Source organism: Leptonychotes weddellii, chromosome X (assembly GCF_054177405.1).
Source record: "Leptonychotes weddellii isolate Sample4059 chromosome X, ASM5417740v2, whole genome shotgun sequence".
Taxonomy (NCBI): domain Eukaryota; kingdom Metazoa; phylum Chordata; class Mammalia; order Carnivora; family Phocidae; genus Leptonychotes; species Leptonychotes weddellii.
Genome location: NC_138385.1, coordinates 33,268,083 through 33,292,584, shown reverse-complemented (window position 1 = coordinate 33,292,584; position 24,502 = coordinate 33,268,083). Strand labels below are relative to the sequence as shown.

At 41.6% G+C, this 24,502-nt stretch overlaps 1 protein-coding gene across 1 annotated transcript in view; it reads right to left on the bottom strand.

Annotated features, from left to right (window-relative positions):
* Positions 1 to 24,502, bottom strand: part of GUCY2F (guanylate cyclase 2F, retinal) — an 87,099-nt gene that overhangs the window by 48,303 nt on the left and 14,294 nt on the right. Inside the window, exons 3-7 of the mRNA XM_031032151.2 lie at positions 20,149 to 20,503; positions 18,678 to 18,762; positions 14,733 to 14,829; positions 9,249 to 9,380; positions 3,421 to 3,510 (exon numbers count right to left, since the gene is read on the bottom strand). Of these exons, the coding sequence (XP_030888011.1) occupies positions 3,421 to 3,510; positions 9,249 to 9,380; positions 14,733 to 14,829; positions 18,678 to 18,762; positions 20,149 to 20,503 (759 nt within the window). The remainder of the gene's footprint in view (positions 1 to 3,420; positions 3,511 to 9,248; positions 9,381 to 14,732; positions 14,830 to 18,677; positions 18,763 to 20,148; positions 20,504 to 24,502) is intronic.

The following is a 24,502-nucleotide window of genomic DNA, read 5'->3' as shown; positions in this document are numbered from 1 at the left end:
ATAGTTCCGGTGGAAGTTGGTGGCTTGGAGCAGAATGGTAATAGTAAAAATAGAAGAAAAGAAGAACATTGAAGATTGAAGGAGCATGGAGAATCTTTGAAGTATGAGTTGTAGAAAGTGAACTAACCAATAAAGTATAATGGACTTAAAGGACAGTGGTAAAGGGCATTTTAAGAAGAGAAACATGAATTTATAGTGAAAACAATATACCTTGTTGCATGACTTTCTGCTACAATACTTGGCTGTTTGAGTGCAGGAGCAGAGAAAGTCAAGAGTTAGGATCATCCAGAATTTGGATTTTGTAGATGTGTTTGACCAGAAAGTCAGAAATAAGAATGTGTTCAAATGATGGATTATGGAATCTAAGATGGATACAAAACAAGGGTTTATGGGTTGGAAGAAAGCAGAAGTCAGTAGACAGGAAGACCTGCTGTAAAATACAGGCACGAGTGAAAGAAAAGGAGGATACAGTCAAAGAGTATGATGTCTGAATCTATGATTTTGGAGGTAAAGCATTTTCAGTAGCAATTATAGATGATGAAAAAGCCGAAGGTATAATGATAGCAGTGGATGGCCAAAGTGGAATGGAAGAAAAGATGAGTACAGATTATATGGCAAAGAACTAAGTAGCCAAGGTGTTAGAATATGCCAATCGGCTGCAGATGATGGTGAAGAACATGAGCCTGGGAGATACTGCCTGATTTTCCTACACACATTTTTGCAGAAATTCAGGCCCTAAAGGGATGTTGAAAGTCATCAGTCCTTTGGCCTTCTGACTCCAGCTGTTTGCCTTTCAAGAACATCCATCTCATTGTGCAGGGCTCTTTTCTATAGCTGGCTCACCAAGATCTGCTTTCCAGTCTGGCTCCTGATAGCCAGTCCCAACATTTTAAGATCATGAAGGCACATAAGAGGTCAAGGCAGTGTTGGATGCATGCACAGTGATGGCACAGTCAATTCTGTCTCCTGCTTCATAAAAGCACTAGAAAGGAATTGGGGCCTTTCACATGGTAAATTCTGGAAAACTCTGTCCTTCTCCCTAGAGTTGAGTTGCTATCTGCACCTGACATGGCCACACGAGTCAGTAAGGGGACACGTAAAAAGATGTCATGAGAATAATGGGAGCCAGTTTTCTCACTATTAAAGAACGGAGTCACAACATGGAAAGGGTTAGAAAAGACAAAATGAACTCTGTGGCATTCAATTATAATTGGAAGTATTAATATGAATTCATGGTTTTAGATAGATGATAGATAGATTTGAATAAAATTAAAATCCATACATGCACACTGATATAAATATATGAATAAATAAATAAATGGTAGAAAAGGTAAGGCTCTTTCTTAACACTACAATACCAACCGATAAACACAGAAAGAACCCTGGAGTTAGAAAATCAATGGGTACCTTTGAAACCAATATAAGACATTATATGTTAATTAATTGAATTAAAATTTTAAAAATATTTAAAAAAAGAAAATCAATGGGTACTAAAATTAGTGAGCAAAAGTTTGATGAAAAACAAGATATTTACACAGACTTAAAGTATCTGTTTACAGATTATGTGCTAATTACAATGGGAAGAAGATAGTAACTCTATACTGGAGAAATTTAGTAGATTTTGAGACCATCTAAACCAAGTAATCAAAATTAACATCACAACTGGGACAACTGATATTGTGTGCATCCTGATATAAAGCACTGAAAAGGATAACACATCACTTCTGTAGTATTCTGCTTAAAGATGCATAACCTAAATCTAACCATGAGGAACATGGGATAAATCCAAATTGAGGCACCATCTACCAAATCACTGACCTGAATTCTTCAAAAAATATTCAGGTAAAGAAAAAACAAAGAAAGTCTGAGAAACTGTTCCGGATGAAAGGCACTAAGGAGACATGACAACTACCCATAATATGTGATCCTGGATTGGAAATTGGCCTGGGGAAAATTAGCTATCATGTATTTTTGATCATTGACAAAATTAAAATATGGACAATAGTTTCATATTATTGTATCAATGTTTAATTTTCTAACTTTGATAATTATACCATAGTTATATACAAGAATGCATTTTTTAGGAAATACACACTGATGTATTTAGAGATAAAAGGGCAGAATGTCTACACCTTACTCTCAAATGGTTCAGAAAAAATAATATACAAAAGCTTATAAACAGAGAATGAAAAGTAATTGGGCAAAATGTGAACAATTGCTTAATCTGGGTAGGGTATGTAAGAATTCCTTGAATTTTTCTTGCAGCATTTCTGTAAGTTTGAGGTCATATCAAAATCAAAAATTACCCAAAAATCATGGACACATTCTACCTTGGGTCAATACCCATCTTCTTATTTCCATACTTCTAGTTAATCAGCTCCCCTAAGTTTGAGCCTGTTTGGCTCCCAACTTTGAAGTTAGCTCTCTGTTTAGCATCCTGGATCATCAAACCAGTGTGGATTGCCTATTCTAGCTCTGACATTGGTCCCCCTTCTGGATTCATCTCTCATTATTTTACCATCAGCTCCAAGCATCAAAACCACACGTAAGAGAAACACCAAATCATAACATCTCATCTGATCCCCGGGATACATCCTGTCCACGGTGAGCCACATATCTCCCATTTCCTCCTTTCCTTTATTTTCTCACTTGTACAGGGCTCAGGATGTAGCAGGTGTTTGATTCATACCTGTTGGATTGATTTGAACTTGCCTGCTTCATAGATGTGAAGAAATCTTTTATTACTTTCCTAAAATTCCCACTCTCATGAGTCTGAAGGAACCAGAGACAGTCTCTGTGAAACATTTATGGACTCAAAGCTCAAGGAGGAGCCAAGATTTTAAATGGTTTGGGAGGAATCATCCTCATCCCTGCCTTATTGACACACTGCTCCCTTAAACAAACCATCCAAGGACTCTTTAAACATAATTGGTGGGACTGGGGAAATCACCATTTTTCTTATGCAAGTAGTAATTACAAGATGACTTTTCTAGGCCTGGCAACTGGAGATTTTGAATGATTATGGGATAGATACTTAATAATAATCATAATAGCTACCATTTTATAAAGAAGCTATGTGTCAGGAAATGTGCAAGATGCTTTATGTGTATTATCTCTTTTCATCCTCATGCCGACCCTGGGAAGTACTTCCTTTACAAATAAGGAAAGTTAGGCTCAGAGGGGTTAGGTGACTTACCCAAGTTAAAATAGCTCTTAAGTGGGTAGAGCTGGAAATTGAATCCTTCATGTCTCTTTGCTTTCAGAGCCCATACTTCTGCCATAGCATCATATCAAGCCAGTAGCAACCCTGCAGTTTCTCCACACTGACTTGTTAAGGGGTCTTCCTAACAGCTGATGTTAGTTACTTTGGAGAAAGGATTAATTTTAGTGGGAATGTACATAAACCAGGGTTTCTCATACCATTTCAAACATATCACTTGCACCCGATTTGATGGACTTAATGTCTCCAAAACCTCCAGAGGGGAACTTTTTCAGCCACACCCAATCACCCTAGAAAGAAAAGGCAGAGAGGAATGATCAGACTTAGTTGCCAACAGCTTTAGAGCAATGTCCCTTCCACACGAAGGGTTTATAATCAGACCATCAACTCAAACAGGTTTTGTTCTTCCTCCATCACCCTCCACCACATGGACATTGTGTATTTGAGCTAAAAATGAGGTCATGCAGGGACACCAGGGTGGCTCAGTTGGCTAAGCATCAGACTCTTAATTTCACCTCAGGTCATGATCTTAGGGAAGTGGGATCAAGCCCAGCATCAGGCTCCACGCTCAGCGGAGAGTCTGCTTGAGATTCTCTCTCTCTTTCTCCCTCTGACCCTCCCCCGCTCACTCTCTCTCTCTGTCCCAATAGGTAGATGGCACAGATAAATCAAATCTTTAAATATGAGGTCATGCAGAGAAGTGAAAGGTAAAAATTCCAATTAACTAAAGACAGGAAACCATTGCAGGTATGCAGGCCCCAGAAAGGGAATGATACCACTCTGCAATGACTCCCTTCACTAACTGCAGAAAGTGCTAGGTCATTTCACTTATTCATAGCTAAGTGACATAGCACCAGGTTCCCTGCGATTAATGATGATGGTTGGTGGTTGCAATTCTTACTGCCTTGAGGCATCCATGGTGGGAGATGTAAGGCCGGAGATGTAATGCAGCAAATGTTTTCTGCATTTACCTTGCTCCATTTTTCTCTTGTGGGACAGGCCATTTTGGGGGCCTCTTATGCTTCAATCATAAACCAATTGGCTTCAATGTAGATTAAACATTTCTTATTTGGATGCACAAATGTACTACCGTAGTAATACAAGTAATCTGGACTCTTTCAGAAGTCTATTTCTGACTTTTTAAGTCCAAAGCAGCTATTTCTAAGGCTGCTGTCAAGTCAAAAACAACAATTATTTTATTGTCTTCACTTTAACACCAGCACCTGATAGATAATTTTCTTCTCCTTGCATAGCCCAAGGATTCATCAGTCATCAAGCCCTATTTAGCTTCTGTCCGACCCAAATTTTTTAAAAAAGCAATACAAATATAGATTCCTTTTTCTCCCTGATAATAATAATGCCTTGCATTTGCACAGTGCTCTTCACCCTTCAAAGTGCTTTCATATCTATTACCTATAGCCTGGAGATTCCATTTCAGCCTGCACCAATTTGTCATCAGGTAGAGATAATAAAGCAGAGAGCTCTGTGCAGTCAAATTCCAAGAATAAGAGAGTGTAACCACTCTCTTATTAAGGAATATATCCAGCTGCGGCACTGCATCTGGAGACCTGCCAGAGGCAAAGGCTAATAACGGGAGCTGCGAACATCTGAGTTACACGCCCGCACTTTGGGTTAGAGGGCATCTTCGAGCCAAGGAGCTTGGAACCCTTTAACTAGGGAATGGCTCTCAGAGGACTTCAGCAGCTGAACAGAACTGGGCCAGCCAGGTTCAGTGCCCACAGAGCCCACCAAGGCTAAGTCCAGGATCTGCGCCTGCCTGTAGCAGAACGGTCAAGCACGAAAGGCAGCCTTCCTGGTCTCTTGCTCAAAAATTCCCTGAGCGTGGCCCCGGACCAGCTGCATCACGGTCACCCGGAAACTGGTTAGAAAGGCTGAGTCTCACGCTCCAACCCACACTTAATTCCTTAATCACCGAAGTCATGAGGGCCAGACACGAGCTCAAAGTTTTAGCCTTCAGAGGACTTTGCCCTTTAGTGGGATCAAAGCCAAGGTTTAAGCTGAAAGAAAAAAAAAATTCTACCTGGGAATTCACAAAAGCAACAAATGTGTGGGAGATAGTGGTAGGCAATAAAGCCTCTCCAAGCACCTTTGCAACCATATTACTTGGCCATGGTCACTACGAGCTGTAATGGCACCTTCGTGCTAATTAGAAAGGGTGCTTTCCCTCGAGGAAAAATAAATAAATAGACAGACAGACAGACAGACATGTGAGAATATTATTTTACAGCCTGTGGCAGCCCTGCCCTGTTGGGCAGCAGCCCTGGCTGTATACATATGTGCGGGTACCACACTCTCATTTACTCATACATCCTCCAGATACCAGGGAACACATTCCACTCACAGCATGGCTGGTCTGCATACCACCGAGCCCTGCCTGCCAGGTGGAGCCTCTTTGTCAGGTTTGGAGTCAGGCTATAGAGGTGGAGGAGAGAAGCTGAATTTGGACCCCCAAGAATATTGGGCAGGAGAAAGGAGTAACTTCAAAAAAACTCCTGGGGAATAGTCAAGGTAGCGTATAATCAGGTGCGCATATGTTTACCAGTGACTATGTATGTGCATAGTCGAGTGTGCTAGTATAAATGTAGATATGAGAAGTAGCCCCCTCCCCTCCCCCCGATCTCATTCCCAAACTAGGCTGGGAGGTCAGAACCTCTTTGCCCACTCCTGCACCTCTAAGTTAGTACATGTCTATAATGTGAATAGCACCATCTTAAATATGGTGCCCTTGTGCAGTGCACAACCTGAACATCAGGACTGGCAGCCCTGACTCTGCCTCTAGCCAGTACCTGACACTTTCTTCCTGGAGTCAGCCTTATTACAGACAGGGGTTAGCCTTCTCTCTGGCTTATTAACTTTTAGAGGTAATTAAGCCAAGCTTTTTTTTCCCAGCCAAATCACCAAATTTGAGAGCTGGAAAGGGTCTTGGGTATCCCTGTTCTAATCCCTTCATATTTTGATAAAGAAACTGAAGTCTGAAGAGATGAAGTGACTTGTACAAGGTCAGAAGGCTAGGTAGTAACAGAACCGAGGTCTTCCACTTTCCACTTTATTGCTCCTTTCTCTCATGGCTTTCTTTGGTTTGGGGGATTTGTGTGAATTTATTTTAAGATTTAAATAATTCTCACAAACTTTATAAGCAAATTTTTATTGAGTCTGTGTGTGTCCTACTTCATGAATAATGAGGAAGAGGAATAATGAGGAAGGGCAGGTTTTATCTTCACCACACATACATTATTTGTTTTGTTTTTTCTTTTAAGAGAGTGAATGATAAAATACTTCATCATTCACTTTTTAATTAAGAGGAAGAAACATCAAACTCTATCCACTAAAGTTTTTAGAAGTAATTTAAAGTCCATCAGTTTTGCACTAAGGCCATGGAGCCTTAACTAAGAGTCAAGAGAACTAGGTCCCGGACCGGACTGTGCCTCAAATTCAGGGGTGGCCTTCGAGCAGCCACTTTGTTGGCCTGAGCCCCAGTTTTCTAATGGACAGAGCTGGACAATTCTGTGATGAGCGAGGTGGTTGGTGGAAAGGATAGGGGGATGGAGACAGAGTTATATGAGATATAGAAGAAGGTGGGAACATAGAAGAAAAAGGGCTCTGGGAAAAGAATATGAATGGGGAGGGTATGCGGTGAGTGGGGAGAGAGAATGGAGATAAGAAGGAAAACATAGGGAGAGGTTGAGACGCAGAAGGAGTCAGAGATGAAGAGGGAGGGTAAGTTCAGTGGGTTCTCGCTGAGCATATCAGTGTTGTGTTATTGCCCACCTCACCCCTCTCCCCTAGACTGTGGCTATTAGAGCAGATGGTGACATGTTCCCACGGCATCTGCTATTCCCAGTTCTCTCTCCCCAGCAGTCTGCTCATCTGACTTTCCTCTCTTCTCTCAAAGAGCATCTATGAAATAAGGGCCAATTTTCTGGTCCAGGTCCTAAGGTGATGCATCTCTGCATGGAATCGAAGTGGGAATCTGTATCAGTTTCAGACCATGTTATGGCACATCCTAGGGAAGCCTGTCCTTTGCTATTAGCTGTGCTACTCCAGGCACATTAGCTGGAACTTGCAGATCTTCCAGTAACAATTCTTATGAAAATCTGATTTATTTTAAACAGAAACTAGATAACGAATCTTCTTTAAAACGCTCCCAACAGAGGACCGTTTCAGAAGGCACACTGAACCTCTTTGTTTGATCTGTTGATTCAATTAACTTAGGCTCCTTCCCAGGCAGTTTTCCAGCTTTGGCTGTCTTCCCTCGCACCCCGCCATCAGCCTAATCTTGACTTCATGGTGTGGTATTATTCTCACTAACACCCTCCTTTTGTGCAGATAAAGGCCCCCTTTGGCCTATACAGTTCAGAAATACTCATGAGCTGACTGACCAACAGTCATTATGGGAACTAACTCAACTCTCTGCCTCCTCCCAAGATGAGGAAATATCTGACAGATTCTTAAAGGCCAGTTACATACAGATGTTTATTTTTTCCCTTCTCAATTCTACACTATAACCTTCTGTCTCCACCAAATAAAACATACTACAACTCAACACATAAATTCTTCCCCAGAATCAGAGAGCCATGGCATATCTGAGCCAGAAGAGGCCTTTGAGATCTCTTAGTCCAGCCATCCCCAGTCCTGGATGCACACATAGGGAAACTTGAAAAGAAGTCCAATGCCTGAACTCACCCCATACCAACCGAAGCAGAGTTACTAGCAGGGGAGGCTAGGCACAGGTATGTTTTTCACTTTCCCATGGAGATTCCAATGAGTAGCCAAGAGTAAGAACTTAGTTCAACCCCTCATTTTACAGATGAAAAACCAAGAGACTGCCTTATGTTACTGAGATTTATTTCAGAATCTTCGAGGTGTCAGTACATTCATAAAGCCATCAGCCCACTGCATTTGACATTCAAAAGCTATATGATTGTCTTGGATTTGCTCTTTGAGAGAACAGAGCTGTCAATTCCCCAATACCGCAAGTTTACATTTGAAGCAAATCTCGTTGATTAAATGAGCTTCAAGGCAAGATCTAGAGGTTTCCTGCTACAAATTTAAGTCAGAGTACTCAGGGACACTGAGCAAATATATACCATGCCAATCTTCGTGTTTTAGGCGTCTGTCAATTATTTGGCCAATGGAGAGCACTCACTTGGAAAATTCAATACGTTGGACAATCTAAAAACTCATTCTGTCCTGTTTTGGACTTTCTTTGTAGTTACTATTGAAGTTGAGAGTGTTTGCTGCTTTTGGGAGTATCTTCAAACAAAACAAGGAAACCACACTGGGAAGGCATCACTTGGGAGGGACTAGTTTCCCTCTTACCCCCTGCTTAACTCTTTCCTGCTGAGAAGAAACAGTTCATCTCTCCAACTGTTGCAAGATTTGTTCTGGTTGCCAAATTCCAGTATCTTAGAACAAGGGGTCAGGGGTGGCCTCTTTAAAGCTTGTAAGACAGAAATTTAAATGAAATTTAAAAAAAAGAGATTTCTATTTTACACAGCAGAAGGTCACCTGTTACTCCAAAAGGCAGCAGCACAGGCTGAGAAAAAAAGAAAGAATCTTTAAAAGATTTTAGTAATATCAGAGGATAACGGGTATAGAAGAACAACTAAAATTTGAAGGGAGGGATTTGCCCCAAACTCTACACAAACATGTTTCTAGACATTCCATCACAAACAGGTGACTCGGGAAGTCATTTCTTCTATTATTATACCCATATCTTCTAGAACGAGTGACATGGTTAAGTGTATGGATCCGCTGACTTTTTTTCACATGCACAATAAATAGATGGATTTGAAACATCAATGAAATTATAAGTAAGTAGATTAGTTGCTGAGGAAAATCATTGTCCAAAAGGTCATCCAAACAAGTCCATGAGTGGATAACGAACAAAAAACTGGAAAGACTTTCCAAAAGCCTCAATGCTTTCACCCAAAGACTAAGTCTTAAATCACTGTCTCATTTTAAAACTCAAGAGGGCAGCAGATTAGATAGCTGTTGGATATCCTACCTCATAAATTGCTATGTTGGAGTTTTCATAGGTAGCTGGAGTTAGACTCCCTGACGAAAAGGAGAGCCTTGGGGATCTCCCACTTTGGACTTCTGAGGTGATCTGGAAGCTTACACTGGCACGACTTCCTCTCTGTGAAAAGATTAGGAAAAAAGGTTACAAACAAAACTCTCATGATTTAGGACAAAGCACTGAACTGTGGTATAGATACTGTGCTTATCTGGCTTTTCATTTTCTTTTTTTTTTTTTTCCTCGGAGAGTAACTATATGAGCTGAACTTTGTAAACATGAGATTAATTTACCTATCCCCCAGCACAACTTTTTTTAGGCTAGGGTTGCTATCATGCTTCACCTCCATATAACACAAAAGAAAGGTAAATATTCGCAGGTACCTCTATCTCTTAGAAAGGATTAGAATCAGAGTTTTGGGGGACACCTGAGTGGCTCAGTCGGTGAAGCATTTGCCTTCAGCTCAGGTCATGATCTCAGGGTCCTGGGATCGAGCCCAATGCTTCTCCCTCTCCCTCTGCCCCTGCCCCCTGCTTGTGCTCGCGGGCACGCTCTCTCCCTCTCAAATGAATAAATAAAAAATCTTTTAAAAAAATAAAAGAATCAGAGATTTGGGGTGCCTGGGTGGCTCAGTCGGTTAGTTGGCTGCCTTCGGCTTGGGTAGTGATCCCAGGGTCCTGGGATCGAGTCCCGCATCAGACTCTCTGCTTGGCGGGGAGCCCCTTCTCCCTCTCCCTCTGCCTGCAGCTCTGCCTGCTTGTGTGCTCTCTCTCTCTCTAATAAATAAATAAATAAATAAATAAATAAATAAATAAATAGATTCTTAATAAAAAAGAATCAGAGATTTGGTGGGGGGGGCAAGAAATAACACCAGTCATAATTTAATCTGGGACCCTCACTCTATAGACAAAAATAAGAACATAAGCATCTAACATTTTGAAAAAATCAATAGCAGAACTAGCACATAATCCCACCCTTCTGGCTCTCAGGCCTGGCTCCTTTTGTTATACCATCTTGAATGGCAGTCTTCTTTGTGCAGGCAAGATTAATGGCAGAAGGTATCCCACAAAGCAATAAGACAGTAGAGAGTGAGTAGATCGTCTGCCCATGATTTATGAGTCTGATGCTTAAATAGGCCAAGTTCCTTATTCCTTGATTTGTTAACTTGTACACATAAGTCTGGTAAGAGAGGACCAGGAAGTGTACCATTGAATGACAAGAGGAAGAGCTATCTGCAATCTGTGGTAACCTTTAAAATCGACCAGCTTTATCTTCAACTAAACCAGTAGACTTATTTCATGTGAGGAAATCATAAATCAACAGGTTCCTCATATTCTTCTCCATGTCTCCAAATGTGCCTTTCTTGGAATTACAGTAATTCAGAGCCAGCAATTACATTTGGTATTGTCTAGGCTAGCCCCCGCCCCCCAACTCTAACACCCCCATTTTACAACTAGGAAATAGAGACTTAGTGAGGGATATAGGGACTGGAAGAGGAATGTGGATGTTATATCCCGGTCTTGTGTTTTTTCGAACACACCATGCTCTGTTTCACTCTTGCTTGCCAATAAAAATGAATCTTAAGTACTTTGACATACTCTGCTCTTAATGGTCTTTGATAAACTGAAGATCACTAGTTGATTTGGCCCTCGAGTTAAGTTCATTCTACCAAGACAAGACTATAACGAAATTCCAAGGCACTAGTAAACTATACCCAACTCCTAATGTGTTGAAATCCCAACAGCTCACGATTCAGACAAGATGCAAAACTTGACTCTTCACATAACCCTTGCATAAACCTGAACTCTCCTCAACAGAGCGAGGCCAAGGAGGAATCTACTTCTCTTTCATTCTTTATTTTCATATCTCAGCAGGAGCACCTAGATCTGTATATTGAGACATAGACCTCTCCATGAAGGGGCACAGGAGAAAGCAAGAGAATCTGCCAAAATCCACATAGATTTGGGCTTCAGCTTTACTTTCTTCTAAAAACTTCCTTTCCTGACCTGACTTCTACTGACCTGCCAATTTTTCTAGACTGAATTAATTTTATATTCACCAAAAGTTTACACTTTCAGACATTCCATTTGGATGGAATTCTTGGCTTGGCTTCTTGACTGATTAGACACAGCCAGCTGCAAGTTTGTGACTACACAGCAATTAAGGAAAATGTATGCTTCCCCTACCTTTTCCCATCAGAAACTCTGATAAAAGCCAAATGCCAAAAGGGACCTGGAGGCCAAGAGCTATGTTCTAGAATAATGCCATCCTTTTTGCACCAGGGCGAAAACAGTAAAAAATAAAAGAAACACTCCCTATAAGGCTATCAATCCCTGTTGCTCTTCATTTTTCTCACTCATGCAATGAAAAGTGATTATTGGGTTGTTGTTTTGTTTACTCTCATCATGTCAAAATGTATGCACAAGTGAAAGAAAAGATCTATCATCATGAACAAGATTTTAAAAACTTAGACACTTTGTTCATCTGAAGGTAGCACTATTCTATTATTTATGGTGATTTTCTGAGACTCCAAATGAAACCCAAACATGTTTTGTGTCTCAGTAGGAAAGAGAGAAGGCACAGGTGGAGATTTTACACACTTTACTGGACTATTGCAAGGCCTATACAAAGAGAGGGTTAATTCAGCCCGAAAAGTATCTGTTTGTTGTTTTGACACTCAAGAGCCAAAACATCCGGGCAATCGACATGAGCTGTCATTTTGACATGGATACCACCACAGAAGTAAGATTTTTAAAAACAGGTTTAGTGCTCATAACCAAAATTTTAGTAAACATTGCTAGGTTTGAACAACGATTTCCAATCATCTGCTTTTACTACTGATTACCCATTTCTGGATAAAATATCTTGTCATAGAATTAAATACTTGTTTTCTCAGTATCGGGTTATCTATTGAGATTGCTTCAGAGCTTGCACTTCAGTATCTACCCTTTCTGATTAAGGTGGGAAATTTCATACAAGGCATATGGGATTATAGCAAATCCAGACAAAATCTACCACCCCGAGTGAGTCCCAGGGTCCTCTGGTGGCTTCAGAAATAGAGACTAACATCAATACGTTTTTATGGCATGAGGGTGGAATGTAGCTTTCAGCCACAGTGATAATTTTGGCATTCAGCAGTACATTTCCAGGAACATGATATCAACCTTACAAAAAATATGTGGTGATTTAAACAAATAAGAGTTAGGGTTGTAATTGAGAATTAAACTAAACAGCTGAACATTTCATCTGATTCCAACTGCACAGAGTATTGCCATGTAAACCCATAGTCACCCAGCCAACTAGTTCAAGTATACCGTTCAGTGCCACATTTAGGCAAATGATCAGTTTGGTCACAGAGATCATTAATTCTCAGATCTGGTACACTGGTTTAGCACAAGTAAGTAGCTCATGGGGGACAAATAAGATGTGTTTGCATTCTCTCCTTACATCTTGCTACCACTATACTAGAATTTGCAAAAATGAATGTCTTTATTTTGGCCACATAGACTGGACACAAAGAGGCATCCTCTCCTATTACTACTACAGTTGACAAAACTCTTCCCCACACTTTCTTTTTTCCAAGCTTGTGTTTACGCTGTTTTCTCTGCCTACACAGGTCAGGAAGGTAAATATAAATTGGTGACATAGGCTGAGTATAAGACAGTAGAGAGTAATGGGAACTGGGTCAAACTGCAGAGAACATGCTTCTTCCAAAAACAGCAACTACTACTGATTCCCAACCAATTGCCACGATGATACCCAAGGCTGACGGATCTTCCAACCTTTAAAAAACACTCAGAGGGACATCTGGGTGGCTCAGTTGGTTAAGCATCTGCCTTCGGCTCAGATCATGATCCTGGGGTCCTGGGATCAAGCCCCACGTCAGGCTCTCTGCTCAGTGGGAAGCCTGCTTCTCCCTCTCCCTCTGCCTGCCGCTCCCCCCTGCTTGTGCTCTCTCTCTCTGTCAAATAAATAAATAAAATCTTTTTAAAAAATAAAAAACACCCAGAAATCCAGATTTTTATGTGTAATCTCCCAATTTCAAAATTCTGGGTACTATTTTTTTTATAACTATAAGGGTCAAACAAAAGTGCTTACCAGTTCGGGACCTGTGACCTAGACAAATCCTATCCATCCTTGTTTAAGACCCAGCTTTAGTGCTGGGTTGCTAAAAAAAACCTTCTTCCACTGCTATGTTTCCTCTGACGTTTACCATATTTCTAGTGTCTTTTGTGCAATATGGCAGCTATCAGCTCTCTTGTGTGGTATAATTTGCCTCTCTAACTTAACTATAATCTCTTTGAAGGCAGGGACTCCATGCTATCGTTCACAAAGTCCAGCCCAGGGCCAGTATAGGCATTCAGTGAAGAGCACCAGTTTTAATACAATCACCATCAGAACAGAACCCCGGGGGACATTCAACTGATTTTCACTAGTTGATTCATTCACCAAACATTTACGAGCACCTATTATACCATCAGCAGGAGGTCAGTTGCTATGGGCTAACATTAAGAGAAAATGTACCTCTGCCCTTGAGGAACAAGCAATCAAATGTGGAGTTCAGATAGACTAGAGAAGGGTTATATGAAGTCAAAGCTACATTATTGCTCAAAGTGCACTGCATCGCTTTCACAAAACTGTTCTAAGACAGCACTATCCACTAGAACTGTAACCTGAGCCACATATGTATTATAAGCTTCCTAGTAGTCACATTAAAAAACATAAAAAGCAGGTGAGATCATCAGTGGCTAACTGAACATAATAGAAATTAAAATTTTTTTAATTATATGCTTTATTTAACCAACTACATCCAAAGTATTATCATTTTGACATGTAGTTGATGTTTTTTTAATTTAATGAGATATTTTACATGTTTTTGTACTAAATCTTCTAAATCCAGAGTGTATTTTACTCTTACAGCACATCTCATTTCAGACTCACCACATGTTTTTAAAGATTGATTGATTGAGGGCGCCTGGGTGGCTCAGTTGGTTAAGCGACTGCCTTCGGCTCAGGTCATGATCCTGGAGTCCCGGGATCGAGTCCCGCATCGGGCTCCCTGCTCAGCGGGGAGTCTGCTTCTCCCTCTGACCCTCCCCCCTCTCGTGTGCTCTCTCTGTCTCATTCTCTCTCTCAAATAAATAAAATCTTTAAAAAAAATTAAAAAAAAAAAGATTGATTGATTGATTGATGTGAGTGAGAGAGAGACAGAGACTGAGAAAGCGTGAGTGGGGGGAGGGGCAGAGGGAGAGGGAGAGAGAGAACCTCAAACGGACTCCACGCTGAGTGCGGAGCCCAACACGGGGCTTGATCTCACCACCCTGATCATGACCTGAGCCGACATCAAGTGTGGGAGGCTTAACCGACTGAGCCATCCAGGCGCCCCCAGACTCACCACATGTTAAGTGCTCAGTAGTCATTTGTGCTTTGTGGATACCATATTACAGTGCAGCAAGACAGGGGGATGCTCCTTACCTTACTGCCAAAGTGGGGATTGATGAACGTCACATCCTCCAAAGTAAGTAGAATTCTGTTGGGTCCTTTAATCAACTGGATTTTATTTATACGATGCCTGAAACAAGTGTAAAATCAGAGGGTCACAGGCGGCTGGGTATTTTGCAAACCCAGAATAAATGTGCCCCATGATAGAAGTTTTAAAATATACCAGATAATGGGAAGACTAACCGCTCATAGGTCTTTACCTTAGCACCCACAGCAAAGAGAAATAGCAACCCTGGTTCTCACGACTTGCAGAGTTACAAAGACCAAAAGAGAAAAATGAAGATGCTATTGAAGAGGCATCAAAAGGGAAGAGTGAGGATGCTGCATGGGGACAGTAAGTCAGACTAATAAAATGGTGATCCCACATCAAGAGCACATTCAAAACAGCACCTCGTAATACTCGTAAAGAATTCAACACCCTTTCTCATACGCCACAGTATATATTCTAATAATACCCAGGCCAAGAAGCATTAATCTCTGTTTTATAGACACAAAAACACATTAAAGAAACAAAACAAAATTAAGCAAATTGTGAGATCCCCTGGGCCAAGGCAGAGCTGGGACTCCAATACTTGGTCCCTGGCTGTGGGCCCAGATTTCTGCCCACAAGACCACTTGTCTTGCGAAGTAGCGTCTATGCGTTGCCCAAGCGACAGGTTGAAAAGTGGAAAAATTCAATCAGTTGGTTGCTTTGTCTACATGATTCCAAACAAGTGGGCTGACCGGGTTTTTTTTTTTTTCTTTTACTGAATTGGTCTCTTGTCTGAGCATTACACAGACACAGTTTAAACCTGATTCTCTTCAAACATGCCCATTAATTTGCAGCAAATATAATGATTTCCTACAAATCAGTTACTAGACACATAGAAGTTTTTGATGTCTACCCACACAGCCAGGTAGGTCATCGCAGTTGAGCCAACCTGACAACTTGAGGACCTGAAGGATACCTTGGATTTAGTCTGCGTGGTTGTTTTGTTTTGTTTTGTCTTGGGGGCGCTGACAGCTACAGTTTGGCTTCGCTTTTTCCACAACCCCTTAATGGTCACCCTGTGGAATGTATTAAAGCCCAGTGCCAGAGTGGGGAAAACAACCACTGAATCAAAATGCTTTGTCAAGTTGCTGTAAGGAAGTCTTCGATGTCACTGTAGCTTTAAGCACCAGCAACACAGTCTGCTTGTCTCAGTGATTCCACTGGTTTGTAAACAAACAATTAATGTGTTTCTAATTGTCTGCCAACAAATATGTCCCTTATCACTGTGGGAGCTGCTGCCCTGCAGGGAAAATTAAAAGAGCCCTGTAGTGAATTCTTGGGTAGAGCACATGAATCTTTTGGCAAAGTAAAGCATTACTCCCTAACTTATCCGTTTCATATGTGTAGTGAATTGTCTTAAAGTAGGCACACCTGTGAAAATAACCACGCTACACACTCTAGTAGAAAGAGAATCAGACTCCCAATGCAGAGACCTGGGGTGTAGTGCAAATTCTGTCATTAATTAGCCAGATGACCTTAGATAAAAATTTAACCTCTTCACGCCCCCCATGGCCTCATCTGTCTAGCAGGATAATGGTTCCTGCGTTACCCGCTTTATAGAGTTGTTTTGGAAATCAAATGAGATAATATATGTGAAAGTGCTCTGAAAAGCATGAAGCACCATGAAAGTATAAGAGCTCATTATTATCATTATCATCATTAGTTTTACAAAGCACTGGAGAGCTTTATAGGAAGGCGAGGCAATCTGGTTCAGAGTCCGGAGAAAGGAGGAGTTCAAAGAATCCTTTGTTTTGGGGTGGTTGGGTTCTTTGCACATCTTTCTTTCTGGAAAAAAAAAAAACTTAAACAATCAAAACACAGAGAAAAGGAAGGAACAGAGAGTCACTCTCCTGCAAGTAATCACCATCTATTACAGAAACTCATCAGACGCTCAGTTCTTCTGATTGCAGCCGTGGTGGGCAGAGAGGGGGAGGCAGGCAGCAAAGAGAGGGCATCTTTTGTGCTTTGTTAGCTGAAGAACCAAGGACCAAGTGACTCTGGGAAATGATGTGCCTCTCTCCCATCTCTGAGTTTTCAGTACCACTTGGAGTACCAATTGTCTCAAACTCATTTTCCTCTCCAATCATGTCCCTCTCCAGCCTTCTTGGCCCTTCAGCCCACAAACTCCAAACAACCCCCTCGTGATTTTACAGACTTTTTATCCTTGCCTTCCCAAGAATTGCAGATTGAGCTCAATCTAAGCTGAAAGAACCAGTCCATTCCATGGGAAAGACCAGTGAGGCCAGTCATAGGGGGTGAGGTGGGAGGTTGACAAGTAACCTAAGCAGCTGAGTGACTCCATTTTCAACCTGGCCATGGGATGTTTTGGCATCAGGCAGCCAGAGACTATTACTCCTCAAATCTCCCTAGAGAGGGGAGCTTTCTGGTTGGATAACATTTATTTTCACTAAGCATCTAACGATGTTAACTCAATACTTTGGCCTTTGACAACAGCTAAACTCAATACATTAAATTTCTGTTCTGAGCAGGAGTATGTCACAGTCGCAGAAATTAAAAAAACAACCTCCTTTGAACTAATGTCTTTGTCAAGTGTGTTTTAGCAATTCACAAGCTACCCACCACTCTGTATGGCTTTATCAAGTTTCTAATATGAGGAGATTGAATAGTAGTGGTTTCTCACAGTGATGCCAACATACTAAACGCTAAGAGTACCACCTGTTAGAGTTTCAAGCCAGGATTTCACGGACTTGTTAGAACATCAGAGCTGGAAGGGCTCTTAAAGATCACTTAATCCAATCCCTTCATTTTACAAATGAGAAAATTCTGGCAGAGAGAGGTTTAGTGTCTTGTCCAGATTTACACAGCTGCTTAATACACTCTGGACATTTTTTCTCAGAACTTGCCAAAGGAGCTCCATTCTATTCCCCACCAAGTTTGTGTCATATTTTTGTCAGGACCACTCTTACAAAGAGATAACAAAGGTGTGGTTAGCAGGATGGAAAAGGTAAAGTGGGAGGGTCGTGGTTGATTTCATTTTTTACTTTCCCCAAATCATCTTAATATGGGGAGGGTTCAACCGTTAAAATGCAAAGATTATGAGAAAAGAGCATCATATTAAGCCATCTTCAGCCATTTATCCCCGATCCTGAACTCATTCATCAGAGTAGTTGGTCACCTCTCATGGGATCTCAGGGAGAGGGACAAAGACGTGATGATAATGATGATATTGGTGATTAGCTAGGATAGCTTTTGTTCAAGGAAGAAGGACAATGTGGATCTGGAGTATAATACCCATGGCAAAAAGTATGAGCATCAAAGTGAGGATTCTGGGCTCCCAACAATCAGCAGGAGAATCCCATGTGCCTGGGAAGGAGGTGAGACCTTACTACTTGTTGAGCACCTACTCTGAGTCGGTATTATTATTCTAGGTGTTTTACTTACTTTAGTTTATTTAATAATCCCTGCTACAATCCTGTGAACTAGTACCATTATTCCCAACTCCTAGATTCTCACGAAAGTCTGACTAATTCTTAGACCTGGTTAAAATATCCCAATTCTATTTTCTACTAGTCCATACCATTTGGGGAAAGAGATGGGTAGTGGAGACTCTGCCAGTGGAAAAGGGAGCATAGGTAGGGAGTACACAGGCCCTAAACTACTAGTTCTCTTATTTCACAATAATGTGGCAAGCCAAATCTACTCACAGGCAACCACACTGATAACACAGCTGAGGAAGTTATTCTTGGCATCATGAAAACACTTCACTCTAAATGGGGCCAGTAGGGACAGTAAACTGCTATGGAAAACAGAAAATCAGTGGGTCACGTAATGAGGAAATTGTACTGAAACATGACTTCCTGGAAATAAATATTCACAAGGCTATTACGGGCTTGTATTTTAATATCCAAAAAGAACAAAAAATGTACCTTATAAAGTAAGCAAATCCATTAATAGACAGCAGGGCTATAAGCAAAGCAAGGCAGACCATCACAGCAAAGGCAGGGTCAATGCCTGTAGAGAGCGAGAGGAAGAATGGCCTTGTCAGAGAGAGGCTGTAAATAAAGGGCACCACGGAGTGGCTCCTCATGCTTTCTGGTGAGACTAAAATCAAGCCACATCTACCTAACTTAATTCCATTTTTCTACAGCACAGTATGTCTTGTTGACTTTATGGACACAGAAAGCAATTTCGCCATTCTGAGGCAAAACCACTCACCATTCTGACAATAACAAATCACATGAATTAAGGCTGACCCGGGTGTCGCTTTGGAGGAAAAAGTCCACGAATAGAAAACTTTGAGTACCTTAATTTAAGTTGGATGGCAATAGAGTTCTTGAGAGTAAATATGTTATCTCACCTGTGAAGGGTAAGTATTATGTCACCTTCATAAAATAAAAGACCTTTAAATTCACTGGAGCCCATAGACCTTGTGAGTTATAGATGAGTAACATAGCACTTGTCTTTCAAGGGTGAGTCTGGTTTTGATAATTAGGGTTTCAGTGAGATGTAAATTAGCCTCTAGAAAACCTAAACATTTGGATGGATTACTAAGATTTCAGAAGGAAATATATGATGACGCTAACGTCAAGGTAGTTGGGTATGTCACACTCAAGCAAACTAGAAATTGAAGTCCATTTCAAATAGATGCATGTGGTTTTAGAAGGGTGTGGTGTACACTCACATAGGAATAATATGGATCCTCCCAAAGTTCCCCTCTGGCTCTCAGAGATATGATGGAGTTTCCACTCTTCCTCAAGCTAGAGGAGTTCCATCAGTCAGTCAAACTGCAAGTATATTTTGGATGCCGACTGTGTTGGTTGGGGGGTGGCGCATAAGAACTATTAGCTATGGTCCCTGCCCTCAAGGAGCAGTATGTTTGGGAGGGGGAGACACAATCAATACACAAGAAACAACTGAAAAGCAATTTTGTGCTAAGCTGTGAGGTACAGACTTTTAGTTCAATGGGAGTTCAGAGAAGAGAAGGTATAGAAATGGTATCTCTGTGGGTGGACCTGACTGACAGGATTTGGATACATCAAGGGAAGGACAGGTGATCTTTCTAGCAGGGGAAATGATCACAGGTCATAGTCGACAACAGACCAAGGAGAAGACTCATGGCTTCCTCTTCTTAGAGTAAACCTCCTTGGGAGTGGGATCATTTTGAAAATGAGTGGGGTTGGCTTTTAAATTGTAGATGATTATCCAAGGCTGCAAAGTACCTCTCATTGTCCTCGTTATTTTAATCTAACTACCTGGAATGCCAAGATGTTTATCTCCCCTGAATGCAAACGACTGATTCTATGAGTGTTCCAATGTTAAAGTACGCCTTCCCTTAAAGAGGTTCCCTTATAACCCACACTGAGCCAAATTGACTACCAGTGATTTTCCATTCCTTACCTCCTCGACAGATCTTCCCTTCTGCAAACCAGCATTTTGCATCTGCTCGAGGGGGCCTGCCACCAGGGAAGTGAATGGGGGTCCCTCGGAATCGCAGCAGCTCCATTTCCATGTCCACAGTGTAAGTACTATAGAGTTCCCATTCTTTCCAGTTGGTGTCCAGGATTACATATTCTGCGATTCCATTTCCATTTGAATCTGTCCTTATCAACTGGTTGAATCCATAGAACTGCATGTTTCTGGAATGCTGAACCAGGCTGGCAGCACTAGCCCGTCCATTTTCTTTCATAGCATTATTCATGGCTTGTGCGATAAAGTAAATTGAATTGTAGATGGTTCCAAACAACGGTGAAACCTATTTTTAAAAATTACAATTATCTTGAGCCCTGGTCACCCTAGAGCAATCTCAGAGTGTATTCCAAGCCTGTGTTCATTAGTATGGGCTGCACGTCTGAGTGGAGGAGAGCTATGAAGACCCAGAGGAAAAAAACAATTGTTTCTGAAGACTTGCTTGGTTTCTCCCCTGAATTTTTCTGTTTTTCTCCCCCAGGCCTTCACATCTTTAAATATATCAAATATGACAATTTTATGAGCAAACCAGTCATACACAATATATTTTTATGCTCCTAAACTAAGAAAGTGATTTAGAGTTATAAAGGGCACTAAAAAAACAAGTATGGAATAGACAAGAGGCATCCAAAAGAAATTTACCAGGTTAATGACCAGTACATTATGCATGATAAAATCATTTTGCTGGCACTACTAGAATAGCAGGTGAGTGTGGTGAGGCTGTAAATAATGTGTCTCCACAGTCCCTGTCTGTGTCCTGTCTTAGTCCAAAATGGCTCTTCTCCTAGACACGTGCTCCCTGGAGAAAGTGAACGCTAGAATACAGTTGAAACACACAACCCCACACATACACATGCAAACATACATACTGACACATAACACCCCCCAAAGACAGAGCCAAATGTTGTAATGTATGGAGAATGTGGGTTTTAACCAAGAAACCCTATATCCTGTTGGTGTCCAAAGTGGCAAAGCTTTGGTGAGAAACCACTGTAAAGCAGTAAGGCTTCTATGGTGGACAGCATAACTCTGCCTGCTATATAAATATAGTAAAAGCAACAGCATTTGGTGTACTATGCCTGATGCACTGCTTATTAACCTAGTAAATTTGGTTTTGGAACAAACTTGTATCTATTCCAAAAAGGTAGGGAGGAAGAGGGAACGATCCCTCCCTAGCCCCCCCCCCACCGCCCATGGGCCATGGCTTCATGGTTTTCCATAACATTTCACCTCTAGGATGGAGTTCAAGAAAGCTATGGTCATGTCATTTTACTGAGCTTCAGAGAAAGCTGATACTTGCTACTTTGGTTTCACCAGGTCTAGAAAGCTATCCTCCTCCTTCATCTGAATAAAAGGGTTTAAAATTGAGTGAATCATTTTCGTGTTGGAAAGACAAGTCAAGATGCAGAGAGGCTTGGTAGCAGCTAGCAAGACACTGCCATGCCCTGTCTACAGAACAGTGGGTTGTCAATTACCCAAGGAGTGTCAAAAATACCAAGGCCAAACCCAATGCAGACCAACAAAATGAGATACTTTAGGTTTGGGACCTAGTAATCAGTATTCCTAAAAGCACCCCAGGTATTCTAATACACATACGGGGTTTAAAACAGTACAGAAGAAGAAGACACACTGGCCTGTGGTCTCTTCCTAAAGCCAGAATGTTAGGCAAGTCACTTAATCCCCTCTCCCTGGGCTTCAGTTTCTTCCTCTCTAAAATGTCTAGAACCATGAATGTCTAAACTTGGAGATCATCTGGCCTGGCTCTCTGTCTCTTTAGACAGGAAAGGGAGGAGCAAAGTAGTTCAGCGATTTGTCAAGGTCACTTACCTGGGCATAAAATCCAGACTAGAAGCCAGGTTTTCTGTTCCTAGTTTAGCATTTTTGCTTGAAATAGGCATTACCTGTGGTCTTGTTTAAGCGTGAACTCCTATGAAATTTCCCAACACTTGGTCTAGTACAGGGACCAAATTTAGCTTGCAGACATTTCCGTTTGGACTGTATATGGGTTTTTTTTCCCCTTCATCTCTCTGATCTTTTAACATGAGAGCGTTAAACAGCTCAGTCCTTGGTCCTCTTCTCCAGCAACACTTAACTCCGTTGGGGATCTCTCCTGGTCTCATGGCTTTAAATACCACATCTATGCCATAAAGCTCAGATTTATACTTTCAGCTCAGACCTGTTTCCTAAATTCCAGACTCATAAGTCAACTGCCTACTCTGATATCTCTACATGGATGTTAGATTTCAATGTACCCAAAATCGAGCTCCTGATTTTCACCTCAAATCTTCCTGCTTCATCTACAATGAGTCTTCCCCATTTTTGTTAAGAGCAACTCCATTCTTCCAACGGTTCAGGCCAAAAACCTTGCCCCAGATAACAGAGCTAACTAAGATCAGGGCAGAAATCAACACTTCAGTTCCTTGAGTATTTATCCAATGATCTCTCTCCACTGCCCCGCCTTAACACTCACTATAGAAAGAGGCATGGCGAACGGATGGCATGTGCACCCTCAGTTCCCTAGCACACACTGAGGTGCCTTAAGGGGCTTTCACTAACTCTCCCTTTTGACTTTCTCAGATGCTCCATTTAATCGTCTTCAGGATTTCTGCGAGAGCCTGCCTGTTTTCTGGGGCTTTGGTAGGTTATGACAATAAGTTAAGGCTGGAAGGTGGAGTATAAAATCAATACTAGTAAAACAAATGAGTTAAAAAAAAAAAAAAAACAAACCACAGGGCAGCAAGCCCCTGAAAGCAGAGAAAATGCTAGTATTCTGTTTTGAAAGGCACAGAGCCTTCTGGGAAAGAGATTGTATCTACCTACAGCCAAGAGCAAAGATTGAAACTATTAAAAAACAACACCCTCACCTCTGAGTTGACCCATCTCACAGGGTTTTCAGCTGGCCAGGCTATGCTGCCCTTTATGTTCTTGGAGTGACCCCCGTTAGAGCTGACTGACAGCAACTCTCCAAGACGACTGAAACCCTGAAACCTGAAGCCTGTTTTTCAGGATTCTCCAGCCTCCACCACATAGCACACGCACACACACACACACTACACGTGTGCATGTGCACAAATGCATGCGCGCGCACACACACACACACACACACACAGAGCCACAAAAATATGGTAGAGGACCTGAAGCTAAAGGAAAGAGCATAGCTGTACAATAGCGTTCGGGGTTGTAAAAGAACTGTCACAACGGCCCACGCTCACTGTGAGGGCTTGGATTTGTGTTCCAGCTGGTTTGTGTTGCTGTTTCACCCACTGGGCCCTTCCGTGCCCTTCAGCAGTAGAAATTGCCCCTTTCCATAAGTCAAAGGCACACTCTGTGAGTATTGGCCATAAAAGGCCTCCAGCTGCAGCTGCTGCAAATAATGAGAGACAGAAGAGGTAGAAGGTGGGGTGAGGGAAGAAAGGGCCCTCTCCATAACCTCTGTCCCGGCTTCTGACTACAGCTCCAGAGAAGCATGATGGGATTGGCAGGAGTTTCTGTCAGGCGGATGACCTTGTTGACATCACAGCCCAGAATGGTGAACCGACTCATGACTCAATCTATTAGTTTTGCCTGCGGCATAGACCTGAACCTGATTGAATGAATTATGAATAAATGAATGACAATTGATCGTTCATTATTCAGCAAATTTAGCTAGCTCTACCTTAGGCTTCTTGGAGCTTGGTATCCAAGAAAACAAGATCTGGGTCAGGAGCAGTGATTTTCGAATTTGTTAAATTTAATGGTTCATGCTGTTGTTAAGTTGACTGTCATCAGTTGAGATTTACTGTGCTTGCAAGACACAAACCTGGCTTCCAAAGCATTTTGTCCTTAGAAGCATACATTGAAACATACCTGGGTCAGAAAGCATCATTTGAAGGACAAAATGGCAACATCACTTTTGAACAAAAAGCCAGGCACATGCAGAGATCATGAAACCAGACGGTAATCAAGTTCCTGTTATTCAAGGTGGTACCTCCAATAATGCATGGTCTCAACACTTGGACTTAGCCAAGAGATGGCTAAAACCCAAACTATTTGATATGATCCTCATGAACACAATACCTTTATTTTTTATAGAATGATCGCTCTATTTTTTTTTATAGAAGATGTACAAAGCCAACTATAGCCACCGTAAGCTGCAGGCAACCTTTCCTGACAAGTTTCTGGTGGCCCCATCCTGGAATGCTTCAGCCCTAACCACATCCCCTGCAGCCCGCTAGCCCCCTGCCAGGCACCTATATTTAAGGTAATAGAAAGCAATGGGTGCCAGGAGCTTTAGGTCCCCCCCCCC